Source organism: Mus musculus, chromosome 16 (assembly GCF_000001635.26).
Source record: "Mus musculus strain C57BL/6J chromosome 16, GRCm38.p6 C57BL/6J".
Classification (NCBI taxonomy): Eukaryota; Metazoa; Chordata; class Mammalia; order Rodentia; family Muridae; genus Mus; species Mus musculus.
This window is the reverse complement of record NC_000082.6, coordinates 92,042,431-92,060,824: the sequence shown is the minus strand read 5'-3', so window position 1 is coordinate 92,060,824 and position 18,394 is coordinate 92,042,431. Positions and strand designations below refer to the sequence as shown.

Genomic DNA, 18,394 nt, shown 5'->3' with positions numbered 1-18,394 from the left:
CTGCACCTGTAAACACACAAACCTCGAAATGCATCAAAAACAAGGGCTCGTGAGAATCAAGCCAACTGCAGACTGAGGAGACAGCCCTAGAATTTTTACAACGTCTATCCTGAGGTCTCAGCCTGAGAACTCTCACAGGCAATCTGCTACAAAGGCACTCACTATGCTATGTCAACATGCATCTTTACATTTAAACTCTAAAAGCTCAATTGAAGTAAGTCAAGCCTGAAGTCAAGGACAGTAAAATAAAGTAAGAGTCACAATAGGGAAGACAAACTAAGACTGCTTTGTAGGCATAGGAGAAACAAGAGTACAATGCTGGGTGGGAGACAGGGTCTCTAGGAGACTGCAGTCAGTCTCTCAACTCCCTTTTCTGCTTCAGCGCCTGCTTACTCCCAGCCCTGGAACACAAGGCTCTTGGAGGAGAGGAAGGAGGGAGAATGCCGTCACATGGAAGGGTGCACTATCAGGCATCCAACATGCATCTCAGAACTCTGTTTAGAAAGCCTTCCCGCTACAAAAGCTAACTGTCCTAGGTGGGAGCTGTGGCTTCCTAAACACCTGCTCTAGGTGTTCAAACCACTGTGCCATTTTCTTTTAAAACAAAGTGCATTTTCCTTTACACCCACAAGTACATACCCTGTAAGAATTCAGTTTTCTAAAGCTGAAAGCAAAAAAAAAAAAAAAAGTCTAGTCTCTGCACATCTTTACTTGTTTACAACCTTCTCAAAGTCAGAACGAAAAACCGAGGGTTGTCATTTTATCTAGTTTCTTTGGGTCTGTAAGGATCTTCACACATCTTCCACACTATGTTTAAGCACCTCTCTTCCGTCTTCACTCTTCTCTAAGGTGCTTTGAACCTACCCTCAGGCCAAGATTTTGAGCAGGTTACACCCGACTTTTGAATCAGAGTGAACACATATTCACATCATGGTAAAATACATTTAGCCAGTGTACTGGGCAGCCATGCTAAGCAAGAGTCTCTCATTCAAAGGAGTGCAAAGGGTCACTGCTACCTCACACCTTGAGGGAATGAATCTTGGTGGTCACATTTTTTCAGTTTCTAACATTACCTAAAAAGTATAAAGGGAGGCTTAAGTAATTTCCATTTAATCAGAAACAGTCCCTTTTTAATACTTTCTCGACCCTGACCCCTCTGTTGTTCCTATTCTTTTAACTCTGTAAAACCCAATGAGGAAGGAAGGTAGATAAAGTATTACCCAGAGGTGAGACAATGTTCTCCCGGAGCCAGGGAGTCAGTAAGCTTGGGGGCACAAACTTCAGGACCATCAGGTGGCTCTGGTGTCCTTTCCAAGCCAACCCTGTACAAGGCACACCGAACAATCTCCTCCTGCTGCCTGACTGTTAGCTGTTCACCAGAGCCTAGCCCGTGACCCCTGGCTTAAGTTGATTCAAACTGAAGCCACTACTTGAAATTGACCCAAAGCCTACATGCCCAGGGCTAGAAGAAAGCTGCTTCCAAACGCTCAAAAAAAGGACAACGGTTGCTTTTGTTTTCTTTTAAACTGTACCTGCTAGGGAAGGAGAGTGCGTGAAAGCACACTACATTACCGAATTCTCTCAGAAGAATGGGGATTTCAGCGACGACTGACTGACTCAGAACATAGCTGCCTCCGCCGGCCGCCGACCCCAGTCCGTGACCCGGCTGCTGGTGGTTTATCATCCCTCCAAACCTGAAAGTCCCTACCTCCAGATCAATCAAAAGCTGGGGGAAGGCATGTCTTCGGAAACACAAGCAAGGCCACAACTTGGATGAATAAAACTGGGCTAAGGGCACCCGGAGCAGGATTTCCGCTGGAGTCAGAAAAAGAAAGGTCAAAAGATTTTTTTTTTCTTTTTGGTGTGATAGCGGTGACAAGTGCGTGGGTACACAGCCGGCACTGGCGGGCTTTGGAGGAAGGCTGTAACTGATCGCGGACGCTGAGGGCAGGCGATCGGGACCAGCGGCCGGCGGGGACGACGAGCAGCTTCTCGACGCGTGGGCGCAGAGCGGGGCTGGCCTGGGTTCTCGCGCGTGTGTCCTCCCGCAGTCCTTCCATCGGACTCCGGAGAGCCGGGGTCCGAGGCCCGCCCCGCCCCCTGCTCGGCACACCCCCTCCCGCGACCGCGCACACGCGCGGGCATACACACCCCCCGCCTCCCGCGCGCACGCGGCCGCGCCGAGCGCCTGACCCACGCGCCACCCCCCCACTTTGCGCCCGCGACCACCCGCGCACCGCGCGAGAGGACCCGGTGTCCAGCAGGCAGGACACGCGGGACTGGGAGGCCTAGAGGCGGCGGGGCGCGCCCGCGCGGGAACTCGGTCTGAGGGAAGGTCACTTACCCGCCGCATGGCTTTCAGAATCAAAGCCAACTCGTAGCGGGGCATCGCCCAGGTTGGCGGCGCCGAGTCCAGGAGAGCCGGGGTCGCGAGGGCGGGGACGCGGGGCGCAGAGGAAGACGAGAGAGGAACACGGCCGGTCAGCTCCCGGACGGCGAAAGCACCGTGCGACCCCGCGAGGCCGGGTTTAAAGGCTCCGGCAGCTGCGCAGACGGCTCGCCCCGCCCACCGAGAGCCCCGCCCACCCGGCACCGCCCCGCCCCTCTCCCGGAGGGCGCCTTGCACTTGCACCTCAACGGCTTCCTGCTTGCCCTCCCGGGCCGTGTCTGTGTCCCCCGAGCCTGCGGAGCGTGGACACGGTCTCGAGCAGCCCGTCGGAGGCCGTCTCCTCGCTCGGCACGCACCCGCTCCCCGCCGCCTCCGCGCCTACCAACCTTGGGCTCTGGAACCCGGTGGAACTTTCCAGGCCTCCCCGCCCACCCTCCCTTCCCGGGTGCTAGGCGAGCGAGTGCGCGTGCGCCGCGGTGCGGTGCGGTGCGATGCGGTCTGGCTGCTGTGTGCCCCTCGCCCGCGTCTCCAGGGAGGAAGGCGGGGTGCTAAGGAGTGACTGCTGCACCAAGCCGCAAAGAAACAAGCCTGGAACCGAAGGGCTATGTAGGCATTTGCTGTGTGTGCCTAGCCTGACCCAGAAGCAGGTTAATGCTTCGACTCTCGCCAGTTATTCTTTAAATATTATCCTTGCTTTTCTGGTAAAGGAAACTATGGATTCCCTGAAACACAGGAGTAAGGAGGGGCTTCGTAGAGGGTCCCAGGTCCAGCACTCCACAGCGCGCGCGCACACACACACACCCATACACGCACATATAGAGCTAACTCGGGACTCCCCTCCTTCTGCCCCTGCTCCTGTTTCTTAGCTCTGGAAGGCACTAATTCCGCTGCAATGGTTGTCTTCTGCTCCCACCTTACTCCAACTAAAAGGGTCTTTAAGTGAAATGTTCTTGTAACTTTAAAGTGCTCTAATAATAATTTACTAATAATTTACTGAGGGCTTACTGTCTGTAGCAGGCACGACACTGAGGCTGTTTGTTCTCACTTTAGCTCTGTGAAGCAAATCGTACTACTCGCCCTATTTTAGGTATTAGCAAACAGAAAAATGCAAGGATAATTTAATTAGTCCAAGGTCAAACACAAACGCGTGGAAAGAAAATTTTGTGTCCAGAATGTCTGAAGAATAGTTTCACTGCCTACACTTATGAACCTCACCCCGTCCCCCATCTTACAGGCCAAGATGTTGGTCTTACTCAGTGGCGTTGGACGTCTTTGTAAAGCACACATGGAGACTATCTTTGTCACCTCCTCCACAGACCAATCTCCACAGAAGATTATGGTTTTGAATACAACCTAGGATACCTGGTTTTTTTAACATTTTCATTAACATTTCAAGGTTTGTCCTGTGCCCTTCAACACAAACTACAAAACCACCTACTTAGCATCAGCCACACACCTGGTTGGTTGGATTGTTTTGTTTTGGTTGTTGTTGGGGGTCTTTTTAGTTTGTTTGTTTTGGTTGGTTGGTTGTTTTTTGTTTTTAAGCAGCATGCTACCAAAAAAAAAAAAAAAAAAAAAAAAAAAAAAAAAAAAAAAAAGACACAGAAGGAAGAAAGAATTTCTGGACATTGAGACGAGAATTCCAGATCTGTGTGACATCCCACTTAAACTGTCCTTCCTGTGGCCCAGTTTAGGAATGTGAAGATAAGAGTCTCACGTGGTTGAGCCAAGCCAAACACCAAGCAACACCCTGAGGTGACCAGCCTGGACTGCCTCCCGTTGGAAGCACCACAGCTTTTCCCTGATACCCAGGGACCAGTGAAGTCCTAGTTCTCTAGACAAATGGGGTGAGGAAATTAGCCTGACTGAACAATGCCTCAGGGCAGACAGCACCCCACAACCCTCCCAAGCTGTTGGCCACCCACAGACTCATCCCATTTCTTAACGTGGAAAAGAAATCAGCTATCCTAAGTCCCCCGCCCCTTTCAGAGTTTTAAATAAGTGGCTATGGCTTTGTTAATTTTATTGTTAAAATTAATGCTGATGCAAATTGAAATTTATCAAAAATAATTTTAAACTATTTATACTGTTGGGTAAGCATGTAGAATCATAAGCCATTTCTATAGTATTTAATTTATTGATCTTTAAAAAATATCTTTTAGGATCTTGGGAAAAAAGATCTAATACGGTAGATACGTAAGATTTTATTGGCCAGAGGTTTTGGCTAATTTTCAAGTAAAGCTTTCTGAGGAGTCATAGGAAGAGAGAGTAAAGGCAAAAGTTGAAATCCAAGGTGCTCTGGTCAGTTCATCCCCTTGCCATCTCATCTTCTACTACTGTATAAGGAGAGATTTGACCTTGAGCTTTTCACCATAATTCTCAAGATAGCTGACTATCGTCATCATCACCATCACCATCATCACCATCATCACCAGACCTAACATTCTGCCATTCATTGTGAGCCAGGAAGTGCTTTTCATGTATTAATATTCATTTCTGCCCAGGCCGTCACTACCACATGTCTCCAACAGTACCCAGACCTGCTCTACCCCTTTGTCTGTGTCTGCCCAGGCCGTCACTACAGGGTCTCCTCACCTGTCCAGGAGCAGTTTCCCAGGATCCTGGCTGCCATCTTTTTTTTTTTTAATATTTATTTATTTATTTATTTATTTATTTATTTATTATATGTAAGTACACTGTAGCTGTCTTCAGACACTCCAAAAGAGGGCATCAGATTTCGTTACGGATCGTTGTGAGCCACCATGTGGTTTCTGGGATTTGAACTCAGGACCTTTGGAAGAGCAGTGGGCACTCTTAACCGCTAAGCCATCTCACCAGCCCAACCCCCCCACCCCCGGCTGCCATCTTGATGGTCTCTTCCCAGTCCCTTTCCCCTCCCTGTCCCTGAATGTGGCTGTTCTCCAACAGAGGCAGCCAATGTCCTATGATTAAAGGACAATGGTAACTAGGATTAAAGGCATGAGGGGGCCATATCCTGAGTTCCTGTAATTCAAGTGCATTAGAATTTGGCTGGTATATTAGTCAGGGTTCTCTAGAGTCACAGAACTTATGGGTAGTCTCTATATAGTAAAGGAATTTGTTGATGACTTACAGTCTGCAGTCCAACTCCCAAAAATGGTCAGCAGCAACTGTGAATGGAAGTCCAAGGATCTAGCAGTTGCTCAGTCCCACAGGGCAAGCAGGTGAAGGAGAGGGAGAGTAAATCTTCCTTCTTCCAACGTCCTTATGTAGGTCTCCAGCAGAAGGTGTGGCCCAGATTAAAGGTGTGTGCCACCAAACCTTTAATCCCAGATGACCTTGAACTCAGAGATCTCCCTGTCTTAATCTTCTGGAACTCATAGCCACTGTGCCTCAAGATCTCCATACCAAGATCCAGGTCAGAAACTTGTATCTCTCAGCCTCCAGATTAGGATCACAGGTGAGCCTCCCAATTCTGGATTGTAGTTCATTCCAGATATAGTCAAGCTGACAACCAGGAATAGCCACTACAGCTGGGAAGGACTTTGAGTTGCTCTTCCCTGCCAGGAGCACAGTCCACTGTGGCACTGCAGGTGGGTGGTGGAAAGTGTATAAAACAAGTGAGTGTCCTATCCATAGATAATCTGTTAGGGAAACAAGATAAATTATCTCGAATCATAAAGGCCTGGGCTGGCACAAAGATACCTTTGCTTACTAGCATGTTCTTACCTTCCCTCGGAGGATTGCTCCAACGGGTGAAGGATCCTCCTGTGGTCTAAAGAGCAAGTTCTGAATGTTGCTGGGAAGAGGTAAGCCATATATAAGTAACTCTGCTTGTGACCTCAGTGTGTTCACAAACACAGCACCTATACAACTCCTTATAACTGCAGTTTCAGGGGATCTCAAGCCCTGCATGCCTGCCCTGGGTGCCTGCCCTGTGTGCCTGCCTTGTGTACCTGCCCTGCATGCCTGCCCTGTGTGCCTGCCCTGCATGCCTGCCCTGTGTACCTGCCCTGCATGCCTGCCCTGTGTACCTGCCCTTCATGCCTGCCCTGTGTGCCTGCCCTGTATGCCTGCCTTGTGTACCTGCCCTGCATGCCTGCCCTGTACCTTCCCTGTGTACCTGTCCTGCATGCCTGCCCTGTGTGCCTGCCCTATATGCCTGCCCTGTGTGCCTGCCCTGTGTGCCTGCCCTGTGTACCTGTCCTGTATACCTGCCCTGTGTGCCTGCCCTGTGTGCCTGCCCTGTGTACCTGCCCTGTATACCTGCCCTGTGTGCCTGCCCTGTATGCCTGCCCTGTGTACCTGCCCTATATGCCTGCCCTGTGTGCCTGCCCTGCGTGCCTGCCCTGTGTGCCTGCCCTTCATGCCTGCCCTGTGCCTGCCCTGCATGCCTGCCCTGTACCTTCCCTGTGTGCCTGCCCTTCATCCCTGCCCTGTGTGCCTGCCCTGTGTGCCTGCCCTGTACCTTCCCTGTGTACCTGTCCTGTATGCCTGCCCTGTGTGCCTGCCCTGTGCCTGCCCTGTGTGCCTGCCCTGTGTACCTGTCCTGTATACCTGCCCTGTGTGCCTGCTCTGTGTGTCTGCCCTGTGCCTGCCCTGCATGCCTGCCCTGTGTGCCTGCCCTTCATGCCTGCCCTGTACCTGCCCTTCATTCCTGCCCTGCATGTCTGCCCCGTGTGCCTGCCCTGTGTGTGGCTCAATGTGCATTTGTGTTTGTCAGTCAATGGGCCAATTTAGGCTACAGCATTTCATACTTACTTTGCTTTTAACTGTTTTACCCGTGACCCCTCTAGTCATTCCTAAACCACTACATGCAGCCGTCACGCACTCTCCACTACCCTCCCCTTTTAGCCATGCCCACTTAACTGGGATTCTTTCTTCTCAGTAAACACAGACTAGTCATTACCTGCCTAGATGAATGTGCATACGCTCTCAGTGGGTATTTGGTGAGCTCTTTAAACATCTTCTCCTTTTTCTGCCAATTTCCAAGTTGCTTTAAATTCTTTGATTAAGTACATTTTGAGGGAGAGCAGCCTCAAACTGTTGACTCTGCAACAACAAATAAAGAGAATACAAGGTCTTCAAAGTATAACCTCCCTAACCTCACCCTCTTCTGTTACAAAAAGAAAAGGTTGGGGCTGGAGAGATGGTTCAATCAATGGTCAAGAGCATTTGCAGAGGACCCAAGTTCAGTTCCCAGGATGTATACGTGTCAGGCTGTGACTCACTCCAGGGGAATCTAACACCTCTGGCCTTCATGAATGGGAGAGAGAAAGAGACCGAGACCTTTTTTTATTTATTTATTTATTATATGTAAGGACAGTGTAGCTGTCTTCAGACACTCCAGAAGAGGGCGTCAGATCTCATTACAGATGGTTGTGAGCCACCATGTGGTTGCTGGGATTTGAACTCCAGACCTTTGGAAGAGAAGTCGGGTGCTCTTACCCACTGAGCCATCTCACCAGCCCGACTGAGACCTTTTAAAGTGATAAAGATAAATCTTCTTTTCGCTTTGGAAAAGTAATGGGATGTTCTTTAAGAGACGTTCTTACAACATCACTTCCTAGTGAAGAGATACTTAATACGTTTTTTTAAACTGTGGTTTTAAAAGGCAAAACGCTTCCGCTGTCTCCACTTGCCAAGTTAGTCTTTCTTCACTAACAGTGTTGTAAAGTGTCCCCCAACAGCTTGTCGTAGGCCCACAAGGGTCCTTGATGTTCAATGTCAATAATGTTAGAGGGATAAAGCGGCTTTCTCTCCACCAGAGCCAAATCCTGAAGAACGCTCTGGAAGTATTTGTCGGATTTAACAAAAGGAAGACAGGTCAGCAGCTGTAGGGAGCCGGGGAGGAGCAAACACCATCTGCCCAGGGGCTTCCAGGGGACACCAAACAAAGCTCGAGGAGGACCCCTCCCTCCCAGGAGCCGGGGGACTGAAGAGGAGCAGTGGATCACCTGGGCCAGGTCCAAGCTGCACAAGGAGCTCCAAGACTGCAGGTGAAGTGGAGGATTGGAAGGCGACATGCCCACTTGCCAAGTGCAGAGAGCTGCACTGAGCTGTTGTAGCAGGCAACGTGGGCACTCCTGGGCTGAGGAGGATTGAAGACATGTTAGGACAGCTGATCTGTAGCACACAGGATGCACTGGACGTCTGAGGCTCAGCTCATCCTGAGCCAGTTTTGTTTGGCTCAGGCCACACCTGTCTTGGAGATGTCCGCACCTCTCTCTTAATTCCCAGGGCTTATTTCACAATTCGGCCCATTGGTTCTCCCCTCATGAATCCTTATAGCAAGAGTACAGCCTTCTGATAGGTCACAGTGGCCTCCTTTGTTACACTAGTCTAAACCTTTAAGGATGGTCACCCAGCAGGCCAACCCGAGTCAGCCAGGTGAAGATCCTTCCATACTTCCTGGTGAGGTCAATGTACAAGAGTCACCTACCTGGGAAGGCCGCCCCCCTCTGCTTGCAGGTGCTGTCTGGAAGTGGCTCTAGCGTGAACAGGGGAACATTATGTTCAGTGTGGGCAGAGCACAGGATTAGTCACAGGAATCAATCTTACAGGCATCAGATTAGACCCAGTGGCTCTTAGGTGCACATTGGCTCGGAGCAAAGACTGTTTGAGTAAATAGCTCTGTCCTGAATCTGAACTTTTTTGGACTTCCTTTTTATTATGGAACAAGACAACAGATTTATTGGAACGAAAAAGGGGAAAGTGGGGGGTTGGAAAGATGGCTCATTGGTTGATAACACTTCCTGCTCTTCCAGGGGTTCTGAGTTCAGTTCCCAGTGGCAATTTGGGATAGCTCCCTGCTCCTTTCAACTCCAGCAATGGGGGGGGGGGGGGGGTTGAGGGAGGGGGAGACACAGAGGGTGAAGCCCTCTTCTGGCCTATGCAGGAACCTGCACTCATATGCATGTATATGAGTGCACACACGCGCACACACACACACACACACATGCGCGCTTCAAAATAATGAAAATAAATATTGTTTCTAATGTGTGTACGAGGCAAAATTCCAACAGAGAACCTGGGAGGTAAATGATTAAATACTCTTCTGCAGTGGAGAAGATACTGCAAGCTGAACCCCTCAAAAGCAGATATAAGGGAGATTTTCTTGTTTTTTTAAGTTTAGAATGTATTAAAAGCTACACTATTTCAATACATAATATATGGGTGGGTGGGTGTGTGTGTGTGTGTTTAGGTTGTTTGTATTTTAAAAAATAAATCCATTAGCAGCAATAGCAGCAGCTATCTAAACTACCAGGAAAAAAAAAATCCCTCGGGTACAATTAAAATGGCAAGCTAATCAGGATCTTTCAGACGGTACCTCTCAGTATAACTCAGCTGGAACTGAGAGCCTGAGACTGGATGCAGGGTATATCTAGGGAATGTAGTTCCCGACTTGCATAAAGCAGCCCACAGCAGAAAACTTTGCGCTGACCAGATGTTCCTCTAATATTACTGCAGATGGGACAAGTCGTTTTAGCAATAATCTGAACATCACGTGCGGTATTATTCACCTGTTAGGTTCTGAGATGGGTCCCGCACAAGGTTAACTTCCAGCAGTTGTCAGCTGTTTCGAGACCCTCACATCCTTTATTATTTTTTCTCCTTTGCTCCAAAATATCCAGAATCTAAATGAGATGGTGTCTGGGAACAGGGATGGCACTTTCTCCTCAATCAAACGTTAGAGAGGAGACTCTGACCCTGACGTTAACAAGCCTGTGATTAAAAGGAGGCAAGTCCCCCAGATACAACCACTGCACTATCAGGAACTGAGCAAGGTCTTTGGTCCAAAGGCTTTGGGGGCAGCGCTACTGAGTTGCGAGCTCTGGGCTCCCAGCCCCTGGATGCAGACAGAGCTCTGGGGAAAAGTCGCCCACAGTGGTTACACTCTGAAGACCCCACACTTCACCACCCAGGACACTGAGGGAGAGCCCCCAAGATGTGGACAAAGACTTTTTCCAAATGTGCAGGTCTGATTCTGTTACTCCATAGCCTATCTACCGCAGTGACTTCCCACTGCCCTCAGGATAAAGCCCTGATTCCTCCACAGGACTGATATAGCCTTTCCTACTGTGTGGGCGCCATTCCTCTGGCCACTCCTTGCCACACCATTTCATCAGTCCGCCCTGTTGGCGTTCCTATAGCTCTGCACGATCCTTCCCTGCTGACTTTGCCTTCCATCTGGAGTATACATCTTTCCCTTCATCTGGCCTACTCCTTTTTTTTTTTTTTTTTTTTTTTACTATGAACTACGTCATATAAGCAGAAATTGCACAAAGCACGAGTAATTAAAAGAAGCTTTAGCTAATCACCCTTTCCACACCTCTGTAGAAACACCACCTCTCCCCTGACCCTTGTCTTGCTTTTCTTCATAGCATTATCTTTTGTATACATGTTGCTAAGCAACAGCATGCCACTGCTTGTTCCCAATGTTGTGTTTTTTTGTTCTCCTCCACAACGTTAGATTGATGAGTTTCATCCATTGAACCCAGCTCATTTTCTCTCCTGATACAGCACTGTACAACCAAACCACCATGCATGAATTCTACCATTGATGAGGGTGGGTTGGCTATTGGGAAGATAATTATTACCAATAACCCTGGTGGGAACATTGTTGGACTTTCAGAATCATATCTAGATGTGTATGTGTGTGTGAGTGTTTGATAAGACCTGGACCTACGAATGGAATGTACCTTCATGGTATGTGAGACTCCAGCTTTTCCAGCTAATTACAAAACATTTTCCTAAGCAGCAAGCAGGACTCAGCAGTTTCGTCTGCAGTATGTATGATTTTGCTAACTCCCATTCTGTATTTTGACCACTGCCCCCTAATAAAGCTCACTAAAATTCTGAGAGACTGAGTCGGTGTGCTGGATAGTTTTATCTCAACTTGACACAAGCTAAAGTCACTTGAAAAAGAGAGAGGCTTAATTAAGAAAATGCCTTCATAAGATTAGGCTGTAGGCAAGTCTGTGGGGCATTTTCTTAATTAGTGATTGATGTGGGAGGGCCCAGCCCAGGCCACCATCCCTGGGCTGGAGGTCCTAAATTCTATAAGAAAGCAGACTGATCAAGCCATGGGGAGCAAGCCAGTAAGCAGGTCTCTTACATCCGCTGCGTCCCCTCCTACCTCCAGGTTCCTGCCCTGTTTGAGCCATGTCCTCACTGAGTTGGGTGATGAAGTGTTACATGGAACTGTGAGTGAATTAAACCCTTTCCTCTCCAACTTGCTTTTGGTTATGATGTTTCATCACAGCAAGAGTAATCCTGACTGAGATAGTCCAGGGCCCCTCATCAGTAGGCTGCCATTACCTGTGCTTCCTCCACCTCTCTAGCATCCCTTCTTGGATACACAGGATGGATGTGAGAAGATGCTGGCCATGTCCCTTGATGCTGTCCCTCCCATTCCACTGCTCTACTTCGGCTAAAGTTACATATTCCTCAGGCTACTGCTCTCAGTTGGTGACCACTGTGTTTGAATGAGAAACGCCCCCATAGGCTCGGGTGTTCAAACCCTTGGCCAGTGGTGGAGCTGTTTGGAGAGACTATAAAGCCTTTAGGAGGTACAGCCTTGCTTAAGGAAGTATGTCACTGGGGGTCGGTTGTGAGAGGTTAGAGCCTTGTCCCACTTCCAGTTAACTCTGCCTGCTTCCTATTGTCATTGATCATATGGTCACTGAGCTCCTGTTCTGGAAACCAGCTGTCAGTCATGCCTCCTCCCCCACTATTACCGTGTGTCTGTCTGTCTGTCTGTCTGTCTCTCTCTCTCTCTCTCTCTCTCTCTCTCTCTCTCTCTCTGGAATTCTAAACCAGTAGAAATTCTCTCTTTAAACAGTCAATTCTGGTCACAGTGTTTATCACAGGAACCAAAAAAGTCACTAATACACTGACTGAGCATAATGTAGTGTGAGGCCACTACATTATACTCAGTCATGAGTATAATGTGTCTAGCATATGTGGGACTGCTCTCATGCAGGTTGTTACAGCTCAGGAGGGTTGTGACAGCTGATGAAAAAGTTGTTACACCCAATGAAGGTTGTTACAGCTGATAAAGGTTGTTACATCTAGAGTACACAGGGAAAGCCAAAATTCAACCATAGGAAAATAACCTAGTCTCTTCAATGGGAAGAATATTGTGAATGGATACAGTGTCCAAGAGGAAGACAAAGGAGTCAGCCGTCAATGCCATGTAATGGTTTGAAAAGATGTTCATCATTATCATTTTTAAGCAAGTGCAATTTAACACTAAAGTGTGATGTCACTGTACGCCTATTAGAATAGAAGAAAGGACTCAAAAGATCAAACGGAAGAGATGGAGAAGCCACTGAAACTCAGAGGGGAGAACACGGTGAGTTCGTTTGGCACTTTCTTCAATGTCCTCTCTAGATGTCATGTGACTCAGCCATTCTAGTCTCACTCCCACACAATGTAGAAAGGCACATAACCAAGCACAGAAACATTCACAAGCATAAACTGGAAACAACTCAAGTGGCCAGCAAGAGGCAAATGGCTAAGCCAATCGTTACATAGCCACATGATGAAATGAATTATTGATATGGCTAGCAACATTGATGCCTCTCGATGAAGCTGAGTTGGAGGAAATAGATTTTTTTTAAAGTGCATATTCAAGGCGCCCATTTGTATAAAATTTTAAAGAATGAGAAACGACAGGGACATAGAACATTGTTTCCTTGAGTAGAAGTGCAGCAGAGATTACAGGGAAACTGGAGGCCTCGTGGCTGGAGTGTTTCTCTTGGTTAAAGCGATGGTTTAGCGAATGTGCACTCAAACCAAGCATTATCCAATAGTTGTCTTTGCTTGCTTGCTTGTTTTCCCAGAGCTGGGTTTGAAACCATGGCCTTGTGTGTGCTAGGCAAGTGCTCCACCTCTGGCTTCATTCCCATCTCTTTATCATTTTTATTTCTGAAACGGGGTCTTGTTAAGTTAGTTGCCAGGCATAGTCTTGAATTCTCTAAGTAACCCAGGTAAACCTCAAATTTGCCACCCTCCTGCCTCAGTCTTCCCAGTATGAGATTACAGGCATGTACCACCATGCCTGGTTAACTATATGCTGATAATTATGAGTCAATGATATCTCCAAGCTGTAAAAACAGTCATAGCATCAGTATTCTCTGAGGAATAAATGTCATTTAAGGTCAGGCTTTGGTGATTCTATCTACATAGTCCCTGTTTCCCTTTTTCTAATTTCTTAGAAAGGGGTAAAGTTCACATCCATCTCTGGAATTCAAATTAATTAAGCTAAAATTAATAGTAAATATTGGATTAATTTTATTAATCCCTATAAACAGAGCAAAGATATGCAAAAAGCGGCCCATGCTCCCAAGAAGTTATAAGAGAGACGATATAAAGGTGTCTTAAGTTAAATGGTCTAACAAGCTTTAAGTATCAGTTCTAAAGAAATGCAAAATGTTAAAAGACAGCAGAGAGCAGGGTGGTGGTGGCACATGCCTTTAATCCCAGCACTCAGGAGGGCAAAGGCAGGTAGATCTCTCTGAGTTCAAGGCCAGCCTGGTCTATCTAGAGAGAGTTCCAAGACAGCCAGGGCTATACAGAGAAACCTTGTCTCATAAAAACAGGAGAGAGAGAGAGAGAGAGAGAGAGAGAGAGAGAGAGAGAGAGAGAGAGAGAACAATTTGCTGCCAATGAAAAATAGGGGCAAAAATTCCAAAGTGGGGAGCTAGAAAGATGTCTCAGCAGTTATGAGCACTTGCTGCTCTTTCAGGGGACCCAAGTTCGGTTCTCACATTGGATAGTTCACAAGCACATGTAACTCCAGCTCCAGGGGATTCAATGCATTACTTATTACTGTCTCTATTGATCTGTGACTTCGAGAGGAAATGGAAAACATAATTCCAGTCCGGAAGGATGGGGAACTGACAGTCTCGGCCACAGACCACGTGGTGGGGCCTCCATTCGCTTCCTACAAGTCACTCCAGGTGTAGCAAAATCCTCCACAGTCACAGTCATTAACTGGCTGTGCCTTCCTTCCACTCAGTCAGTCGTGGACTCAGTCAGTCGTGGGTATCTATAAGGGATTGTCAGAGTATAGTTACTGAAAGAGATAGGCTTCAATTAAATTTGATTTTACAGGCTTACCAGGGCTCATGGCTCAGATATCAATTCTACACTGGGATTTTCTTCTAATTGAAAACATAACACACAAGTTTGCTTCAAACAATGGGTTCAACGTATTTCCATGTGCATTGGATAGATTTATTTGAGGTTCCAATAACAGGAACTGGCTGTAACTGGTTTGGAAGGGAAGGATGAGTTAATAACTGTGACAGATGTCACTGGAGATTCAAGACAATGTGCAGCTGACCCAGACTTTGGAACTGACTGAGAAAGAGATCTCTGTTTTCTGTTTCTCTTACCACCAGGTCAATTCTAAGACCCCATTTTCAATGCCTTCCCTTGTCCACAACAATGAGAGCTATCCTTAACTCCTCAGTCTACACTTTATATACTCCCTCTACTGCCTAGACAGAGGCTGAGGCATGCCTTCCCACTCTGTTTGCTGATTAGCCTACCCTGGGCTAACAACCCCACATCAGGCCAATCAGCAGGCCTAAAGAGTAAGTGTAATGATATATGGTTGCAGTATATTTGATCACACCGTGAACCCTGAGATTATGTTGTTGATTGGGAAAACCTGTTTCTAGTTATGGTGTTCTAATTTATTGGAAAGGGGTAAAGTTCACACCCATCTCTGGAATTCAAGTTAATTAAGCTAAAATTGATAGTAAATATTGGATTAATTTTATTAATCTCTATAAACAGAGCAAAGATATGCAACAAGCAGCTCAGCCTGAGTGCACACCTTTAATCCCAAACAATGAAGAAAAAGTGAGTTTGTAGAAGGAAGCAGCCATGTTTGAAAGTGATGTCTAATTGAGTGGCAGACAAGGTGATGACTCAGAGAAAGATTTGACAGAATAGGATATGAAGTACTCTAAGGAGATGAGGGAGGAAAGAGAAGCTTCTTGAAGAGCAGGGGGGGGGGGCGGGGGAGTTTTACTAGGAGAGTTTTACAGAGACAGGTTGAAGAAAGAACAAGTTAGACACAGGGAAGAAAGGATGAGCCAGGGAATGGGAAGGAGCCAGAAGATTAGAACAGATTGTCAGAGTTAGTTTGAGGTCAAGCAGAGCAATTCAGTCACAGTCAGAGAGAGAGAGAGAGAGAGAGAGAGAGAGAGAGACAGACAGACAGACAGACAGACAGAGAGGCCAAATTGAGTCAGTCATCTTGGAGAGGAGTTTGAGCCAGAACTGCTGAGTTAAACCAGCCAGCCAGAAATCAGAAAGAACTAGGAGAGTGAACTTATTCTGCAGCAAGTCTCAGAGGCTGAAAATATTCTAGGCCTAGATTGGATTGTATGGAGGCTAGAAGCTTCCAGTTCTGGGCCCAGGTTAGCAGATGAAGGCAGTAAGTCTCAGAGACCACATTTACTTCAGCGGAATGAAACACACTTTTACGTGAATCACCATGGCTGCCAAGAGCTGCCTCTAAAACAGTTCATGTAGAATTTACAGTGAAGGAGAAGCAGCCTGCAGCATAGGGGGTACGGTCTGCTCAAAGGGCAGTGTCTCCCTCCACAAGTGTTGGGAGTTGTCATAACTTTAAGAAACATACATGTAATATTGTCTCTCAGGTATGGAATTCAGATTTTAAAACTTAAAGGGGAACTATTAGGAAAGAGCAGAGGGTCGTGGGATGGAAGAGGGGGGAATAAGTGAGAGTAACAGAAGTTAACCTGATCAAAGAACAGTAAAACCATGGAGGGGAACATCACAGTGTCGCCCACTGTTCTGACCAATGGAGTACTCCAACTTTTGAAACTGTTGAGACAAAAACATAAGGTAGAGTTGAGAGTGGTGACTCAGACCCCAGAATTCAAGAGGCTATGGCAGGAGGGTCATGACTCGGAGGACAACCTCCATGGTCCATGGAACAGGTGTAAGAGCAGATTGTCTCAAAAACAAGAAATGGAGGAGCCCCGTGTGGTGGCTTGTGCCTGAAGGCTCAGCACCAGGGCATGGGGGGCAGGAGGGTGAATAGATCGAGCCCACCTTCAGTTACACAGTAAATTTAAAACTGGCCTGGGTTATACCAGGCCTGTCTTAAAACAAAGAAGGAAGAAGAGGAGGAGGAGGAAAAGGAAGAGATAAAGAAGACAAAGAAGATGATGAAGAAGACAATGATGAAGACAAAGGAGGAGGAGGAGGAGGACACAACAATGACAACTCATGAAATATTGATTGACCTGGCTTCTCTGGTCACCATAGAAACCATACCATAAGATCTACTTTGGCTTGAATACATCCTCTACACAATTTAGATGGCGTTTTATAAAGAGGCAAATAGGTCATTAGGGCTCCTTATAGGACTAGGTGGTTTATTTTCCTCTGGTTGTTGTTGTTGTTGTCGTTGTCCTTGTCCTTGTTCTTGTTTGAGAGACAGGGTCTCATGTAGCCTTAGCATCCTCTCAAGTGCTGAAGTTGCAGGCACCAGCACACATGGTTTATACATTGCTGGGTTGAATGCAGGTCCTCCTGCAGGCTAGGCAAGCACTCAGCCAGCAGAGCTACAGCCCAACCCTGCACTGCTCTTTTTAAATGGCTTCCCACTGAGACTGCGTTTTGTTAGACCCTATTGCCTTCCACCCTATAAGGATGTCACATCTTCCCCTCCCAAGGACACAGTTTTCAGAAGCAGAGACCAAACTGTCCCAGACAACTGACCTTCCTGGCTCCTTTATCTTGGACTTCCAAATCGTCAACAGAGTGAAACGTTAAATCTGTTTGTTTGTTTGTTTGTTTGTTTTTATGAGCTACCCAGCCTCAGGTGGTCTGTGATAGCAGACAGTGACAGCAAATGAACCCAGGTCCTAGGCACGCCCCTCAGGAAACTGTAATAGCTAAGGAAGGCTTAGCTGATGCAGAAGACTGATCACATTTACTTGTTCTAATAAATATTCAAACTGTTAAAGCCAAAATGTTCAAACACCTAAGTTCTTCTAAGCCTTGACATTTAACTCCTCTCTCTCTCTCTCTCTCTCTCTCTCTTTTCCTGTACTCAAGGATGATTGAAATCTCTTGTTTCCCAAGCTAGCTCAAACCAACAGCCCTCCTGCTTCAGCAGGATTTTAAGTGACAGGATTTTACAGGCATGTACCTCCATGGCAACTGCATTTTATTGATATCTATTGGTTTCTGTACAAAAATATGATTTGCCTGCCTTATTTATTCTTTAATTAATATTTTAAAATGACTAAAGTTTGACATAGTAAATAGTAAATACCCCCTAAATATCCTTTTTTTTTTTTTGGAGACAGGGTTTCTCTGTGTAGCCCTGGCTGTCCTGGAACTCACTCTGTAGACCAGGCTGGCCTCGAATTCAGAAATCCACCTGCCTCTGCCTCCTGAGTGCTGGGATTAAAGGCTTGCGCCACCATGCCCAGCCTAAATATCCAATTTTATAGTGATTAATTTCCTATAACATTTTAGGTTCACTAGAGCTGATCTTTGAAAACATGACACAGCAAACCTGTACTCCTGAAGTCATTAGAAATAAGAAATCTAGCAAAAGACATCCTCGTGAGATCCATGGTAAACAGCTACCCATTGCTTCCCACTGTGGACTCTTTTGTTTGTAAACTTGTAAAACTCTGAAATACCTCACCCTTGGACAGGGCCATGCTAAGCTTCTCTGGATCGTACCAGTTTTAGTATGTGCTCTGCCAAGCCAGCATCCGTTTTCTTCTGCTAAGTTTTGATTTGACTTATAACCACTCAGCCACAGATTATATTTTCCAGACTCCTTTGTGGCTACCTGTGATGATGTAACTAAGTGTGAGCCAATGAGAAGTGAGCAGATATGATAGGTACTACCGTGGCCATCTCCTGAAAGCCCCTGGCTGTGGCTCCCTCCACAGGAGGAGGGACAAAGCGATGAAGTACTTGGTTCCCAGGGAAGACCTTCCCTGAGGAGCCCAG

The 18,394-nt window shown here is 47.0% G+C and overlaps 2 protein-coding genes and 1 pseudogene across 2 annotated transcripts in view; all 3 read right to left on the bottom strand.

Moving 5' to 3' along the window:
• Window positions 1-2,489, bottom strand: part of Mrps6 (mitochondrial ribosomal protein S6) — a 53,892-nt gene extending 51,403 nt beyond the window's left edge. The window contains exon 1 of the mRNA NM_080456.1: window positions 2,345-2,489. Coding sequence (NP_536704.1) covers window positions 2,345-2,389 — 45 coding nt within the window. The 5' untranslated portion in view covers window positions 2,390-2,489. The remainder of the gene's footprint in view (window positions 1-2,344) is intronic.
• Window positions 1-2,503, bottom strand: part of Slc5a3 (solute carrier family 5 (inositol transporters), member 3) — a 29,152-nt gene extending 26,649 nt beyond the window's left edge. Inside the window, exon 1 of the mRNA NM_017391.3 lies at window positions 2,345-2,503. The gene's annotated coding sequence lies outside the window, so the exon portion shown is untranslated. The remainder of the gene's footprint in view (window positions 1-2,344) is intronic.
• A 15,546-nt stretch (window positions 2,504-18,049) lies between these two features.
• Gm23210 lies at window positions 18,050-18,148 on the bottom strand (annotated as a pseudogene).
• Window positions 18,149-18,394: the final 246 nt, after the last annotated feature.